The sequence below is a fragment of the Nycticebus coucang genome, chromosome 5, assembly GCF_027406575.1.
Source record: "Nycticebus coucang isolate mNycCou1 chromosome 5, mNycCou1.pri, whole genome shotgun sequence".
Classification (NCBI taxonomy): Eukaryota; Metazoa; Chordata; class Mammalia; order Primates; family Lorisidae; genus Nycticebus; species Nycticebus coucang.
Genome location: NC_069784.1, coordinates 121,020,680 through 121,034,981, shown reverse-complemented (window position 1 = coordinate 121,034,981; position 14,302 = coordinate 121,020,680). Strand labels below are relative to the sequence as shown.

The 14,302-nt window shown below is 38.0% G+C and overlaps 1 protein-coding gene across 9 annotated transcripts in view; it reads right to left on the bottom strand.

Annotated features, from left to right (window-relative positions):
* The window catches only part of UTRN (utrophin), a 533,531-nt gene that overhangs the window by 19,076 nt on the left and 500,153 nt on the right, over positions 1 to 14,302 (bottom strand). For all 9 annotated transcript variants that reach the window (XM_053590883.1, XM_053590887.1, XM_053590886.1 and 6 more), the window contains 4 exons: positions 11,326 to 11,462; positions 6,154 to 6,192; positions 5,870 to 5,935; positions 4,333 to 4,398 (listed from right to left, as the gene is read on the bottom strand). In XM_053590883.1, coding sequence (XP_053446858.1) covers positions 4,333 to 4,398; positions 5,870 to 5,935; positions 6,154 to 6,192; positions 11,326 to 11,462 — 308 coding nt within the window. The remainder of the gene's footprint in view (positions 1 to 4,332; positions 4,399 to 5,869; positions 5,936 to 6,153; positions 6,193 to 11,325; positions 11,463 to 14,302) is intronic.

The following is a 14,302-nucleotide window of genomic DNA, read 5'->3' as shown; positions in this document are numbered from 1 at the left end:
ACTGTGATTCATTCATTGAGCTTTTGAAAGTAGACAGGACACAGATAAAAATAACAAGAATTTCCTTCCTATTAAGGATTATTTGGTTCCAGGCTTCAGATATACAAATTACATATCCCCATTCAGTCCTTCTACATAAACACTGTCACCCTAGGGGAGAGGGCAGATGGGAATGAGCCAGCAGTGGCTTACCGAACTATTGTCCTTGACTTCCTCCTCCTGAGATTCCCCAGAACTATCACAGGTTTTGGCCCTTTCTGAGACTCACATGGTTGCTCAATGCTTCCTTCAAAGATACTTAGTACCCTTAAAATTCATTTCTTATTAAATTGTCCAGAGTTAGTCTTTCAGAGAAACAGGGAGTATTGGGAATTGGGTCTATATATGGTAAAAAAGCCATTAATAGTGGTTCATATTCTAGCTCATGATACGTGGAGGTACAACAAATAATTGACTCACTCCAGGAACGATGAAGCAATGGGGGTCAGAGAATTTCTCCGATGGATCAATTTAGGAAAGAGTTTCAAACTACAGGCAGAATGGCTGGTTCTGAAGACCCAAAATGAGTGAAAGGGTCTTTCATAAAAACAGAATTACAACTCAAATTTCAACATTCTTACCTCAAAGCATAGGGCTTTCTTTTATTGCTCAATGTTTGTGTGGCTGAGGTTCACCCAAAACCAAACCTAAGAGTTTGATTTTGATCTAGCAGTTTGCTGGCTTAGAAAACTTTCTGAATTGAAAACCTGGTTAGGTCTCGAATGAAAAGGGGGTGTTGATAAGACCAGGCAGAACTGGCAAAGGGCAGTGATGACCTCCCGGAGGAATGGAGAGACTGGCACATCCTCTGACCCATACAGCAGAGACAGCGCGGTGGCTTGGCCAGGGTACCCCATGCCTGGAGCCAGCACTCATGGCTTTGAACCCAAGCTCCATCACTGACTGACTGTGAGACCTTGGGCGAGCTTTTTAACCTCTCAGGGCTTCCATTTACTCATCTGTAAAATGGTGCTAACAATGTGAAGCACTCTCTCAAAGGGTTTTATGAGGATTAAACAAAGTTGGGCAACGTGCTTGAGATAGTGCCCGGCTCTGAGCATGTTCTATGGAAGAGGCAGAGTGGCTTTTTTTGTATCATCACTGTTATTATTCAGGAATAATAAAACTTCAAGAGATGTCTAGAGGTAAAGTAGAGAATTTAAGAAAGAAAATAATTTCTAAAAGTATCATGGATATCAGCTAACATACCACTTTTTGCTTAAATTGCCTTGAATTCATTTTTAATCTTTCTCAACAGCAACAAAATTTCTATTACCTTGACATTGGTTACCTCTAGATACAGTTCTGAGTGTGAAGCAGAAAGCTGTCTTGAGAAGCCACTGACCCCTCATTCAGAGTCTTTCAGGACCCTCAATTACATGAAGGATTGAAGAAATGGGAGACAATTTGCATCAGCATTTGCAAAACTCCACAAAAAAACTTTCCTATTTTTCCTTGGCACTTGACAAAAGTAATGATGTTTGTGATTCTGCACAACTTCTATTTTTTTTTTTTTGTAGAGATAGAGTCTCACTTTATTGCCTTTGGTAAAGTGCTGTGCCATCACAGCTCACAGCAACCTCCAACTCCTGGGCTTAGGCGACTCTCTTGCCTCAGCCTCCCCAGTAGCTGGGACCACAGGAGCCCGCCACAATTCCTGGCTATTTTTTGTTGCAGTTTGGCTGGGGCCGGGTTTGAACCCACCATCCTTGGTATATGCAGTTGGCGCCCTACTCACTGAGCCACAGGTGCTGCCCACAACTTCTAATTTTTATTCGTGGGACGAATGACTATTTTGAAGTCATAGAAGAGCTTGCTGCACTGCAAAGCATCAAAGGAACAACTACAGGAGAGGATATCTATGAAAAGGTTTGCCAAACTGTGAATAGTTTGGAGCTGGACTGAGCAAAACTAGCCAGTGTGACAACTGATGATGCTCCTAGCATGGTGGGGTTGAAGAAAGGAGTAATTGCTCGCATTAACTAAGAGATGGACAAACATAACCATTCTCATCCAACAGCCATACACTGCCTCATCCACCAACAAGCGCTGTGTAGTAAATCACTGAAGTAGGACTCTGTTATGAAAACTGGTATCTTGTGTTAACTTCATTACAGGTAATGCACTAAACCACAGACAATTTCAGGAATTTCTGTCTGAGCTAAATGTTGCCTGTGAAGATGTTCCATACCACACAAAAGTCTGTTGGCTGAGTCGAGGGAGAATTTTGAAACAATTCTATGACTTACTTCCACAGATTACAGCTTTTCTGCTTTCACAAAACAAAGAAGTACCAGAGCTCAATGATGCAGAATGGACATGGCACCTTGCTTTTCTGACAGATGTAACAGAGCTACTCAACAGTTTCAATGTGCAACTTCAAAGAAAGGGGAAGCTCATCTGTGATATGCAATCACATGTGAAAGCATTTGAAGTAAAATTAGGCCTCCTCATCAAACAAGCGAAGGAGGAAAATTTCTGCCATCTCCCCACAACTCAAAATCTGTTAGTGGAAAAACCACTGGTTGCGTTCCCAAATAAAACATGTGTGGATTCACTGGAAAAGTTGCAAAAGGAGTTCCAATTTAGATTTAAAGAGCTTCGTCTCCATGAACAGGACACAGCTTTTCCGTAACCCATTTTCTATTGACATTGAAAATGTGGATATGATTTACCAAATGGAGCTGGCTGAATTTCAGAATTGTGACTCTCTGGAAGACGCATTCAAGTCAAGCAGCCTTCCTAATTTCTATGCATTTCTCCCCTCTGAGACATACCCTAATCTCAGGAACCATGCACTCAAAATGGCAACCATCTTTGGCAGCACTTATGTCTGTGAACAGACTTTTTCCAGAATGACACATCTGAAATCTCCAACCAGATCTAGACTAACTCTTGCACACTTGCATCACTTGTTGTGACTAACAGTGACAAATATGGAATCAGACATTGACCATCTCATTAGCCAAAAGCAGGCCCATAGTTCCTATTGAAATATTGGTTTAACTTTACTTACTTGTCCTTCATTTTTAACTTTACTTGTTCTTCATTTTTAATATTGTATTTGTTCCCGTTTTGTTTTTTTACTTCAAAATAAGATATGTGCAATGTGCATAGGAATTTGTTCATAGTTTTTTTTTAAACTATAATCCGGCCCTCCAATGGTCTGAGAGACAATGAACTGGCTCCCTGTTTAAGAAGTTTCAGGACCCCGATCTAAAAAATGGAAAAGCAAATACCACATGTACGCGCTCTGAGATTAGAACTAACTGATGAATACTCATGTGCACAGAGAGGGCAGCGGGTAGGAGCGGAGGGGCAAAATCTACCTAACAGGTGCAATGAATAATTTTTGGGTGATGGACACACTGATAGCTGTGACCCAGCCTTACAAAAGTGATCCATGTAACCAAAAACACTTGTACCCTCTAACTCAAATGTTCTACAACTTTTCTCTCTACCTTACAGCTTCCTGCTAGATCCAAACAGCAATGAGCCTGTTGTAAGTCACATAAACTTGAGACTAGTGAAATCTTCTAGATATCATTCAGAATCAAAAACATGAATTCCAAGGAAGAAGAAGAGGAAGAGGAGGAAGAGGAGAAGAAAGAGGAGGAGGAAGAAAAGTCCCTAAAGTAAGATGACACACAGAGTCGGGTAATCAGAGATAAAATAGTTGCTGAGAAAGTTCCACAACAAGTTGACTATTCACAAACGGGCAAATCAAAGATAAAACGTTTAGCTAGAAAGCGTTTCAACAGGCATTCTGAAGTCAACGAGTCTTTTCTTAGTTGCTAATAAAACAAAATATTGTCAGAGGAGTTCACACTTTTCGAGAAGGGTGGTGGGGAGGATGTGTCTAAGCGCGTGTGTGTTCAGAACTGGTAAACGCAGATATCATGGAGAAATGTTAACTAACAGAAGGGAGAGAAATTTTACAGCAAGGGCATGTAATTCTGTGGAATTCCATGTGTTAAAACAAACAGATCTGAGACAAAGGGAATGAATATATTCCTGTTATTCTAAATAAAATAATCTGATATTTCTAAGGTAGATTAGTTGACCAATGTAGGATTTTTTTCATTAATTTATATAAAACAAAGTAAATAAACATACCCAGTTTATGCTATTGTGGCTTGAAAGTATAAAATCTATGTGGACATTTACGGAAGGACACTTAATCAGTTTTGATTGGGATCAAAATGCAGAGCCACAGTCAATGACAATTATTTCTAATAGCTGTAACAAAAGACACAGCTTTCCCAGGCAATGCCGATTTCACGATTTACTTACACGCTTCCTGTAGTAGAGCTGCTATCAGTGAGAAAAGACCCATTAGTCCTTTCCATTTGGGCCAGTCTGCAAAATAAAGAAAAGCAGTTAGATAATGTGGCCTCACACAGGACATGGTCAACTGGGAGGCATATCCTCCATCATTCTTAAATTGTCAAAATTCGAACACAACATGGAAAGGGACAAATCTCTTAACAAGATGGTCAAATTAAAACATCGAATGCTGAGTTACATTTCTATTAACATTGCCTTAAAGCCTGTAGGCCTTGGTCTTATGCCATGTTGTTTAGTCTCCTAAATTGGCAGGTTCCAAACCCCGGGACCACAGACCAGTACTGGCCTATTAGGAGGCGGGTCACAGAGTTCCACCTCTCACCCATCCCTGAACCCCCATCCTTCCCAACCTTCTGTCTATGAAAAAACTGTCTTCCATGAAACTTAGGAACCAGGTAGCACAGTGGGAGGTGAGTGGTGGTGATTAACTTACAGCTGCCAGCTACTCCCCATTGCTAGCCTCACTGCCTGAGCTCTGCCTACCCACCCCCCATCCATGAAAAATCTGCCTTCCATAAGCCGGTCCCTGGTGCCAAACAGGCTGGGGACCGCTGTCCTGACGATCTCCCACACCTAGGCTCTAGTTAGCCCTCTCATTGGTCTTCTACATTAAAGTGAGGGTTACATTTTCACAGAAATCTGAAGACGTCCCTTTCATGCTTTAAGTCTCTCTCCGACTTCCCTTTTCCTAAGGACATGATCCGACTCCTGGGCAGCTGGGCCTTCCTTATCAGACCTCACCGAGGCCCCGTGCTCTCTCACTGCTCTCCTCCTCCCTCCCTGCTGTTCAGGAAACTAGCCATGTCCCTTCCCAGCTCAACGATTTCGACTATATTTTTCCATCTGCCCCAGTCTGTCTTTTCCCAAAATTATACTTGGGTCAGATCCAATTCAAATGTTACTATTTTTATGCTGCTTGAACCTTTTTAGACATACATAGCCAGTTAATGGGACCATAGGCGCTTAGTATGTGCCACTTTTCTGAAAAGAAGACGTTGTGTATTCAGGTATCTGCAGGGGCCTTTTCACTGAATTTGGGCCTGCCACCAAAATCAGTTTGCATTTTATATTATTTAGGGACTCTCAAAATAAAGTCCTGTCCTAAGGCATTAGCATAAATTTAATTACATATTGTAATTCATATGTGCACCATCTCCTGGAAATGCTTTCAATCCCACTTTCACTGGCTGAAACTGGTTTGCATTATCTAAATGCTGCTTGTTCAGTGTTTGGAGTTTCATGAGCTGGATAATCACACCCTATTGAGATTTACTTTTCATAGGATGTACAGCAGGTGTTTGGTAAAGTGCAAATTGCAACGTGAAAAGATGAGAGCCCAGATTCCAAATATATTGGAATCACGACTCCTGCAAAACGACATTCCTTAAATGAAGATACGTATAAGCTACTGGTGTCACATTAATTAGAAACAGATACACTTTAGTCATCAGTGTGGAAGCAGGCTTGGGTCAGAGCTTCTTACCGTGTGGCGTATTGTTCTATCCTGGAATGAGTGTCATCATGAAACAGCTGAGGAGACTGAGAGGGACTTTAAAGGAAAAAAAAGGCAACAATTTTAAGCCCAAATATTGAGAGTTATTGCTATTAGAAATGTTAGCTTAGTTAAATAATGAATTTGCCATGCAAGAAAACCACTAGGATTGTTACCCAGGATGCAGGAATATTATTTTAGACCAAGAGTTTAGTAATCAGCCCCACGCGAACACCTGATCAGAACACGGGCTCCTGCACGCTGTGAATACTCACTCATAGTGCTCTGGCCACATACTGATGAGTGTGATAGGACTGCAGAGAGGGAGAGGGAAACAAGAGTCACAGAACAAACACTGGAGAGCAATTTAAGACGAAAACAGTGGAGGGAGCGGGGAGGTTTTCAATTGTCTTCCACTTAAATATTTGGCTGCCCTGTGATTTACCACAGGGAAATCAAAAGTCACAGAAGTCACAGTTGATTCTAGGGAAGACGTTGTGTATTCAGGTATCTGCTATTTGTTACAGGGCAGCAAACACACCTTTCACAGCCTTATGTAGGGGAAAAATCAGATGGTCCAAAATAGCTCAAAATCACAGCATAATTTTAAGATAATGTTGTATAATATATCAAGGGGAGATGCAAGCATGTGTTTGTTTTTCCTGGAGAAAGAACTTGGTTAGAAAAGTGAAGCTAAAACTTAAAGCATACATTCTATGCTGATGGCAGAAATGTCATAAAATTAGCTATTCCTGACTCTTCACCTGATTTTAAGTGTAAAAATTCAAACCCAGGTGGACACGAAGCACCTCAACTTCACAGACACATTGAGAAAACACGAAGCTCAGACAACCCGCACCTCCTTGCCAAAACTGTCACCTCATCAGTGAAGCTGAACACACTCCTGTAGATCATGACATGCTTTCATCAAACAAAATTTTATACAAAAGCTCAATCTAGGAATTGATACCCGAAAGCTTGTTCTGCTTGAGTCCCAAGCCAGATCATTCAGTATCAGTCTTAGCCCTGGAGTATCCCTCAATCTCACGTCCTGTAGGAATTCTCAAGTCCACCCCCCACTCCCACTTTGAACTAGCTTTTAATTCAGATCAATTAAACAATTAAACAATTGATCTGAATTAAAAGCTAGTTCAAGGTCTACCTTTTCTGAGTAAGGAGTAATTTAAATTAGCTTTCTATTTAAAAAATAAGTAATGTCTTCTGCAAAAGTTAATGACTAAAACAAAATCATTCCAAGTCTACTTGATTTTTTATTTATTTCAATTATACATATATACTTAAGAAACATATGTATGTATAATATATACTTTTCTCATTCTCACCTACTATAAAGTGCATATTATATGTCTTCATAGCCAAGAGTAAAAAGAGATGGAATGTCATCTTATTAAGAGTAAAAAACCTAAGACTCTTTGGAGCTACTTTTTGCTCTGTACTCGATATTATCAGTGCACTTAATTATATGTGCAGGAAATAGATACAATAACAACAAAACAACGAAGTATTATTTAACACTCTTTTACATCACTACATTTCATTAAGTTTGAAATAGAAATGTTAAATATCAGATGTATCACTTGCTATACATTTTCTAAAAACAGTAACTGCTTAAGAGATTATTTCTAAGACTTAAGTGTACCAAAATATTTGCCATGAACTTTAAATAGAAGAAAAATATGTATTTTTGATCTTAATCTTCCTTGGAAAAGCTTTGTGAAACTGCTCGACTGGTTCTTGTGAATTTAATCCAGTTAGCACAAAAGTGATTCATGAAGTATGATAAGAATGGCAAGGGCAGGCAGTTAAACTAAAGAGTTTCTCTGGGAGGTTTTGATTTTATTAATATATATATATATATTTTTTTTTTTGGAAAATTCTAAGAAAAGAAATGAAGATAAAAAAAATCAAACTTCAGGCTTCACTGACTTCCTGTATTTTGATTTACAGGAAGAAAAAGTTAAGTTTGTGATACGCTATCTCATTTAATTCTGAAAAGAAAGAAAACAACTGTGCAGGCAGACTCTATGATGAAAAGGAGTTAAAAGTAAGACCCATGTGTGTGTGGACTCAGACTTTATAATGCAGCACATCCCTGCTTCCCAATGTGGTGGCTGAACGGTGTGTTTTGGTCAATCACATGTTAATATTCAAAGAATCAGATTCTACTATATATACTTAACATTATATGAAATGTAACCAGACTTTGAAGATTTTCGTGACCCCTTTAGTGTCTTAAATTCTCACCAGATTGCTCCTCATATTCCCTGTCCTTTGCCTTTTCTGTCCATTTGCTCCAGACCGGGGTAAGTGAGATCCCAGGCTCTCTTAGGGGAAGCCCCTCAGTGCCTCTCCACAGCTCTCAGGGAAGATCAACTCCAGACTCTCGGTGTGGGTTAGGAGGCCCTCCAGCACCTATCTGGCTCCAGCTTCTTTCTCCACTTCCATTTCTTGCCACTATTCCCAGCTCCCCACCCCCGTTTTCAAACATCCTGCCTCCAGGCTTTTGAAAATGCTTCCTTTGCCCAGAAATTGTAGGTCTCCTCCTCCCACACCACACACTCAACACGTGGCCCTACTAGACTTTCAGATCTCAGCTTAGCTGTCGCCCCTCCCATTCCAGTGCCACTGCAGCCATAGTTACGTTTACTATGAGAAGGTTATTGCTATAGCAAGGCCTAAGAAAAAAAGAAAAACATTCAACTTACTTATTCTTCTTTAACCTATACAGGGAAAGGTGTCCATTTTACTTTTTTAATCTTTAGGGAAACCAACCTACCTTTTAAATCAATAATAATCTCTCACAAGTCTCAAATTCAGCTACTGTTTTAGCTTGTATCCCAAGCTTATTTCCAATGGTCAATTATTAATCAAACTCTATTCATTTACATTGATTTATTTTTAGAAAAAATGTTCATAGTTATGAAGTTAAGTCAATGCGGGGTTTGTTTACCGTCTCCCCTTCGTGGAGGCAGCATAATTACTGGGCAGGGGATAAGACATCATGTTTTGCAAGGAAGAAAGAGACAGAACCAACAGAAAATTCTAAGCAGCTTCATAAGTAACTTCAACACATTTACCATTTCACTGCTTTTTCTCCAATTTTCTCCTCCCACAAACAGGAGAATAAACAAAATCAAACTTTACCGCCTGCTCACATAAATTGTTATAGCAGAAAATTAAGTGGCCCTATACTAAAGAGGGTGTCCAGAAAATGGATTACACCAAATACAGAGAATTGGGTCACCATTAAAGGAAGAAGAAAACCTGCCCACTGTTCGGGCTGCTCAGTGAATCTTTTTCAATAAGGATCTTGCAGCATTTGATTTAATCTGACACTCTCCTTCCTTTCCTTCTCTTGTTTCCTCTCCTGAAAATGCTGGTAAATTCATGCTCAATGAGGTGAGGCATTTTTGGAATTGTTACCCAAAAAACACAGCACAAAATTATTTGGTATTTTTAATTTAAAAGCATCACTCAGAATAGAATGATTGATGCCAGTGATTATTTTTCAATGGAAAGGAAACTATTAAAATTGTTTAAAAGGAATGTAAAAGATGCATCTCTTGGCATGATTCCTGTAAACAGTGTAGCTATTTGGGACACAGAACGCCACTGGTTTAGCAGAAGAGTGGAAGCTACACCATTTAATTCAAACCTATCCTATTCAAATTATCCTGTAAATTAAAGCACCATGAAATAATTCTGCGCCTCAGAATTATCCATGCCAAAGGCTAATTTATCAGATACAAAGAGAAGTAAAACTTTGTCTTTATCGTAGGTGTTGAGCACAGTTAATACTATTATTCAATACTAAAACAAGAATATGTTATCATACAACCTTTTGAAGAAAAGGATAAAAGTATATTCACATAACAAAGAGGGAACCAAAAATCTACCTTTCCTGAGTGTATTTTAGTAGCTAGCTCTCTTTATACTGAAATTGCTTGAATGAAATTTGTTCTAAATTCTACCATGCCAAAATCTGATTAGGAAGACATATATCTTAATTATATATAGTTTGATATCAACCAGAGTTGTCAAAAAGTTTACATTCTTCCTTATGCTCTGTACGTGTTATATATGGACCCTCCACACGTGCATCTGTGTTGTAGATCTCTCTGTATACCACACATGACATTATCTACAGAGAAATAACTGTCCCTCCCATGCTTTGGCGGTGGTCTCCCTTCTCTTTAAAAAAAATAATCAATTGTTTCTTCTTCTCTTTTGATATCTGAGACATTGAGTGTCATAACACACTGGAATATTTCTTAGATTGTCTCTCATATAGTATAAAATAAAAGGACCTAGGACTTTTGAAGGTTAAAGAAAGTTTACTTCATAAAAATTGAATTCAAGACATTTGTTATACTTCTTATGACAATTTTCTGGACGGTACGAAGTAGAAAATTTCATACTTCACTCTTGTGAGTAAACTCCTCTTTTATAGTCATTTGAGAAGGTGTGTTTCCCTGACTCGAATGCAGATATATTTTGTGACCAGAAGCTCTGGTGATGACTAGCAATAAAAGTTCATTTTCCCCAAGATTTAACCATAAGAAAATGGCCCGAGCTGAAATATTTATGCCGTTATCTTTAAAAGTGATTCAAAGATTTAAAATCATACTTATTTTGATCTTGATACATAACTGTTTAGTAAGTTAAAATTACTTTCTTGAATCTCTTCTCAGGCTAGAAATTCTTTATTTCCTTCGCATTATAATCCCATGGTAGTTCTATTATCTTCTAACTTTCATTTATGCTTGTCAACTCAAATATATGGTATTAAAAAGAAGTTTGCATATTTCATGAAATACATAAAGCTATCTCATTTTGCTGTTTTCATGGTCAAAGATTGATTAGAGACATAATGTGAGATTTTTTACAAGATTTTATCATAGCTATGTATGTGAAGCAAGAGATTAAGTATTATTAATAAATTTATATTAAAAAGTTACAAAATAAGTGCAAAACATACTGTTAGAAATAGCGAAACAACCCTCCAAGAGGGAAAAAATGGAAAATAAATGAAAGAATCAAATACCATATAATACCACAATTTGATTTAAATAATTTTAAAAGGAAAAGAGATGACAAAATAAAAAGCAAGACTAATGTATATTAAAGTTAACACATGACTATATATATATATATATATATATATATATTTTTTTTTTTTTTTTAAGTCCAGAAACATATGTCAAGTTAAACCTGGAATCTTGGCTGTGACATTATGAAAAGTAAATAGTAAAAACTTATGCTGTGAAGGCTAATTCCAAGTTTAATTTACCTCTTTTAAAATGAGACATTTTACCAAAGACAAATCTTTTTGGTATTAAATAACTTCTCTTGTGTCACTACCATAAAAATAAGAAAACATTAGACATAAATGGTCACAGAAGACTTACTACGAAAATCAAACTTACGTCTCTAAGTTGTCACCTTCAAGAACTGTCTGGACGGGCAAGTAGCCAAGCCGAGGATGTTTGGCAAAGTATTTCTTTGACCTGAATTTGTTCTTCAGCACCTTTGTGAAGTCTCGTACATCTTCCCCAGATGTTGTCTATAAGGTTGAAAAAAAATTACACTTCCCTATTAAAAATGCAATAATTATCCATAATAAAATCAGCGCAGATGTGAATGGATGTAGGTAAATGAGTTTGGGCAGTTGAATGCATTTTTAGAATAATGCACAATGTCATGAAAACACTCGGCAGTTAGAAGTTGTCATTCAATGTATCCAGTGATAAGTTTATGATTTTTAATTTTTTTTTTGTTGAAAATAAACCATAAATAGCTCATTTTCCCAATATTTGAAAACTTGTGCCCCAAAGTAAAATACGTTTTGGAAATGTTATGGATGATTCCACCCCTAAAAAATTTGCAATTTGCTACTAAAGATTTAGTGAAGACAAAGTATATTATATGATTTTAACTAAGCAGGTTAAATAATAAATGCAGGTTGGTCACATAGCCCATTCTGCATCCACACACGTCAGCTATATTCTAGTCTGGCAAGAAAAGAAAACAATACGCAAGAGAGAAAGAGCAGGGCTCCCTGTTTGCTAAGGACTACTGTCATTTTTTTTGCCCTTTCCCAACCATGCAGGCTTACAATTATTTTATCTGCAGTAGATTTTCAATGGTATATAAAATTCTGCTGTTTCCTTAAGCATTTCAAGATGATGAGCTTAATAATCATTTAGGGTGAGATGGGGCACTACCCCAACCCCATCCCCTCATACTATCTCAAGAACTGTTGTCCTTTAAGCCCCATTTCTTTAGCACAATGCTAGGGTTTTTTTTTGCAATACAAACATTGCAAAAACTTTGGTCTTTCTGAAGATGTATTTAAAATATTTACATATTTATTTCCACAAAGCTGAATTAAGACCTTGATTCTCTGACTCCCAATTAGCTGCTCAACCTACACTAAGTAGACTTCACTCCCATTTTGGGGGAGAAAAAGGGATGAGGTGGGAGAGAACTTTTCTAAAACAGAAACTCAGTGATAAATGGATTTGCTTATCTGCTCCCAGTCTCTGCCCTCCATCTTTTCCTTTAGGATAAACACACCCAGGATTCCTACAAATCTATTTTGTAAACAGAAACTTAAAAATAATTATTTTTGAAAACTAAGACCTGAGTCAACCCTTATATAGCTTTGCTACTTTCTATTCCTTCTCATTCTACCTGAGTATGTTTTGCTTCCAAGTAAACAATGATAGAAACTTTTAGACTGAGAACTGTGGCTTAATCCTGTAATCCCGATACACTGGGAGGCTGAGGTGGGAGGATTGATTGAGGCGGGGAGACTGAGATTACCCTGAGCAAGAGGGAGACCCTAGTTCTATAAAAAGTAGAAAAATTAACCAGGCATTGTGGTGGGGTCCTGTAGTCCCAGTTACTTGGGAGGCTGAGGCAGGAGGATCACTTGAGCCCCAAAGTTTAATGTTGCAGTGAGCTATGATAAGGCCACTGCGCCCTAGTCAGAGTGATGGAGCAAGACCTCAAAATAATAATAATAATAAACTATTAAAGGAACTTTTGATTCTTCTAGGGTTGGAGAGAAGAAAGGAGGCACGAATAAGGCCAAGCTACTTATAATCTAAAATTCACCAATTTTTATATTATTGCAGCAAATAAAAAAACCTCCAAAAAGGACAGCCCTGTGCTATCACTATAGGTCTTTCCATGAGATTCACAATGACAAATCTTTTCCTGACTAACTGAAAATAAACCATATAATGACCTACAGTTACATGGACTCAGTCAATCCCAAATAAAAAACAGAAGTACAGGGGAAAAAATATATAATTATTAAAGAAAAGAAAAAGAATTTAAGGCAACTCTGTGGAAGAAAAATGGTTGCTTTGAGAGGTGATGGTTTAAGACCTTAACAGATAGAATGGAGAAATAAGCAGAATATAGTTGGGTGCAAAGAAGGAAATATTTAGAGAAGGAATTCCTGGGACTAAGAATAAAGCCAAAAGAATATATCTACTATAAATGATAGTCACATCTTTTGCAATGGGTTTCACACTGCAGTAGATTAAGTTTATGGCTATGTTTACTCTGAATGTCTTGGTAAAGAGGGAAGAGAGAACGTGGTTTCCATAATAGAAATACAAAAAGAAGCCCTCTGTGTAAGGACAAGCACTTATGATCCAATTTATTTTATGTCTGCTCTTAGTGCTCTGTTAATATACACAGAAGTACTTAATGAAGAAATGGACTTCAGCTTTTACTTGGGCTGGTTTCACTCCTGGTAAAGGAAAAGGTTTGATTCTAAATTTAAGCCAATGATTTTCAAAGCACAGCCCACAGTGTGGGTGGGTGGTTAAAAAGGCCAGGTGAATCGGGCACCACACCCCTTCCCCAGTCTGCCTTGAACAGGGCAGTGCCCTTTGTATAACTCAGTGATCTGTAGTATATTCTCAGAGTTGAACAGCCATCAGTGACATCTAATTATAGAACATTTCGTCATCTCAAAGAGCAGCTCTGTACCCATTACCCTCCTCTTTCCACAATGCTTGACAAGCACATATCTACTTCTGTCTCTGTGAATTTGCCTATTCTGGCTATTTCATATAAATGGATTCGTGCAATATGTGGTCTTTTATAACTGGTTCCTTCCACTTAGCAGAATGTTCTTCTTTTAGCTTATCTGAGTTCCAACATGAACTCTTGTTTGGGACAAAAATGAAAAACCGTTCAAAAGTGCAAGTCTAATTCCACATCATACATTCTTTAGCTAAATATATTCAAGATGAAAGACCAAAGCAAAACCAACTAACCAACCAAAACAACTCCTCTCTCCCCATGCACAAAACCCCAGCAAACACCTGTCTACCTTCCCAGAAAGCTATAGCAGAGACTAAAATTAAATCCAGTTTCTATTAA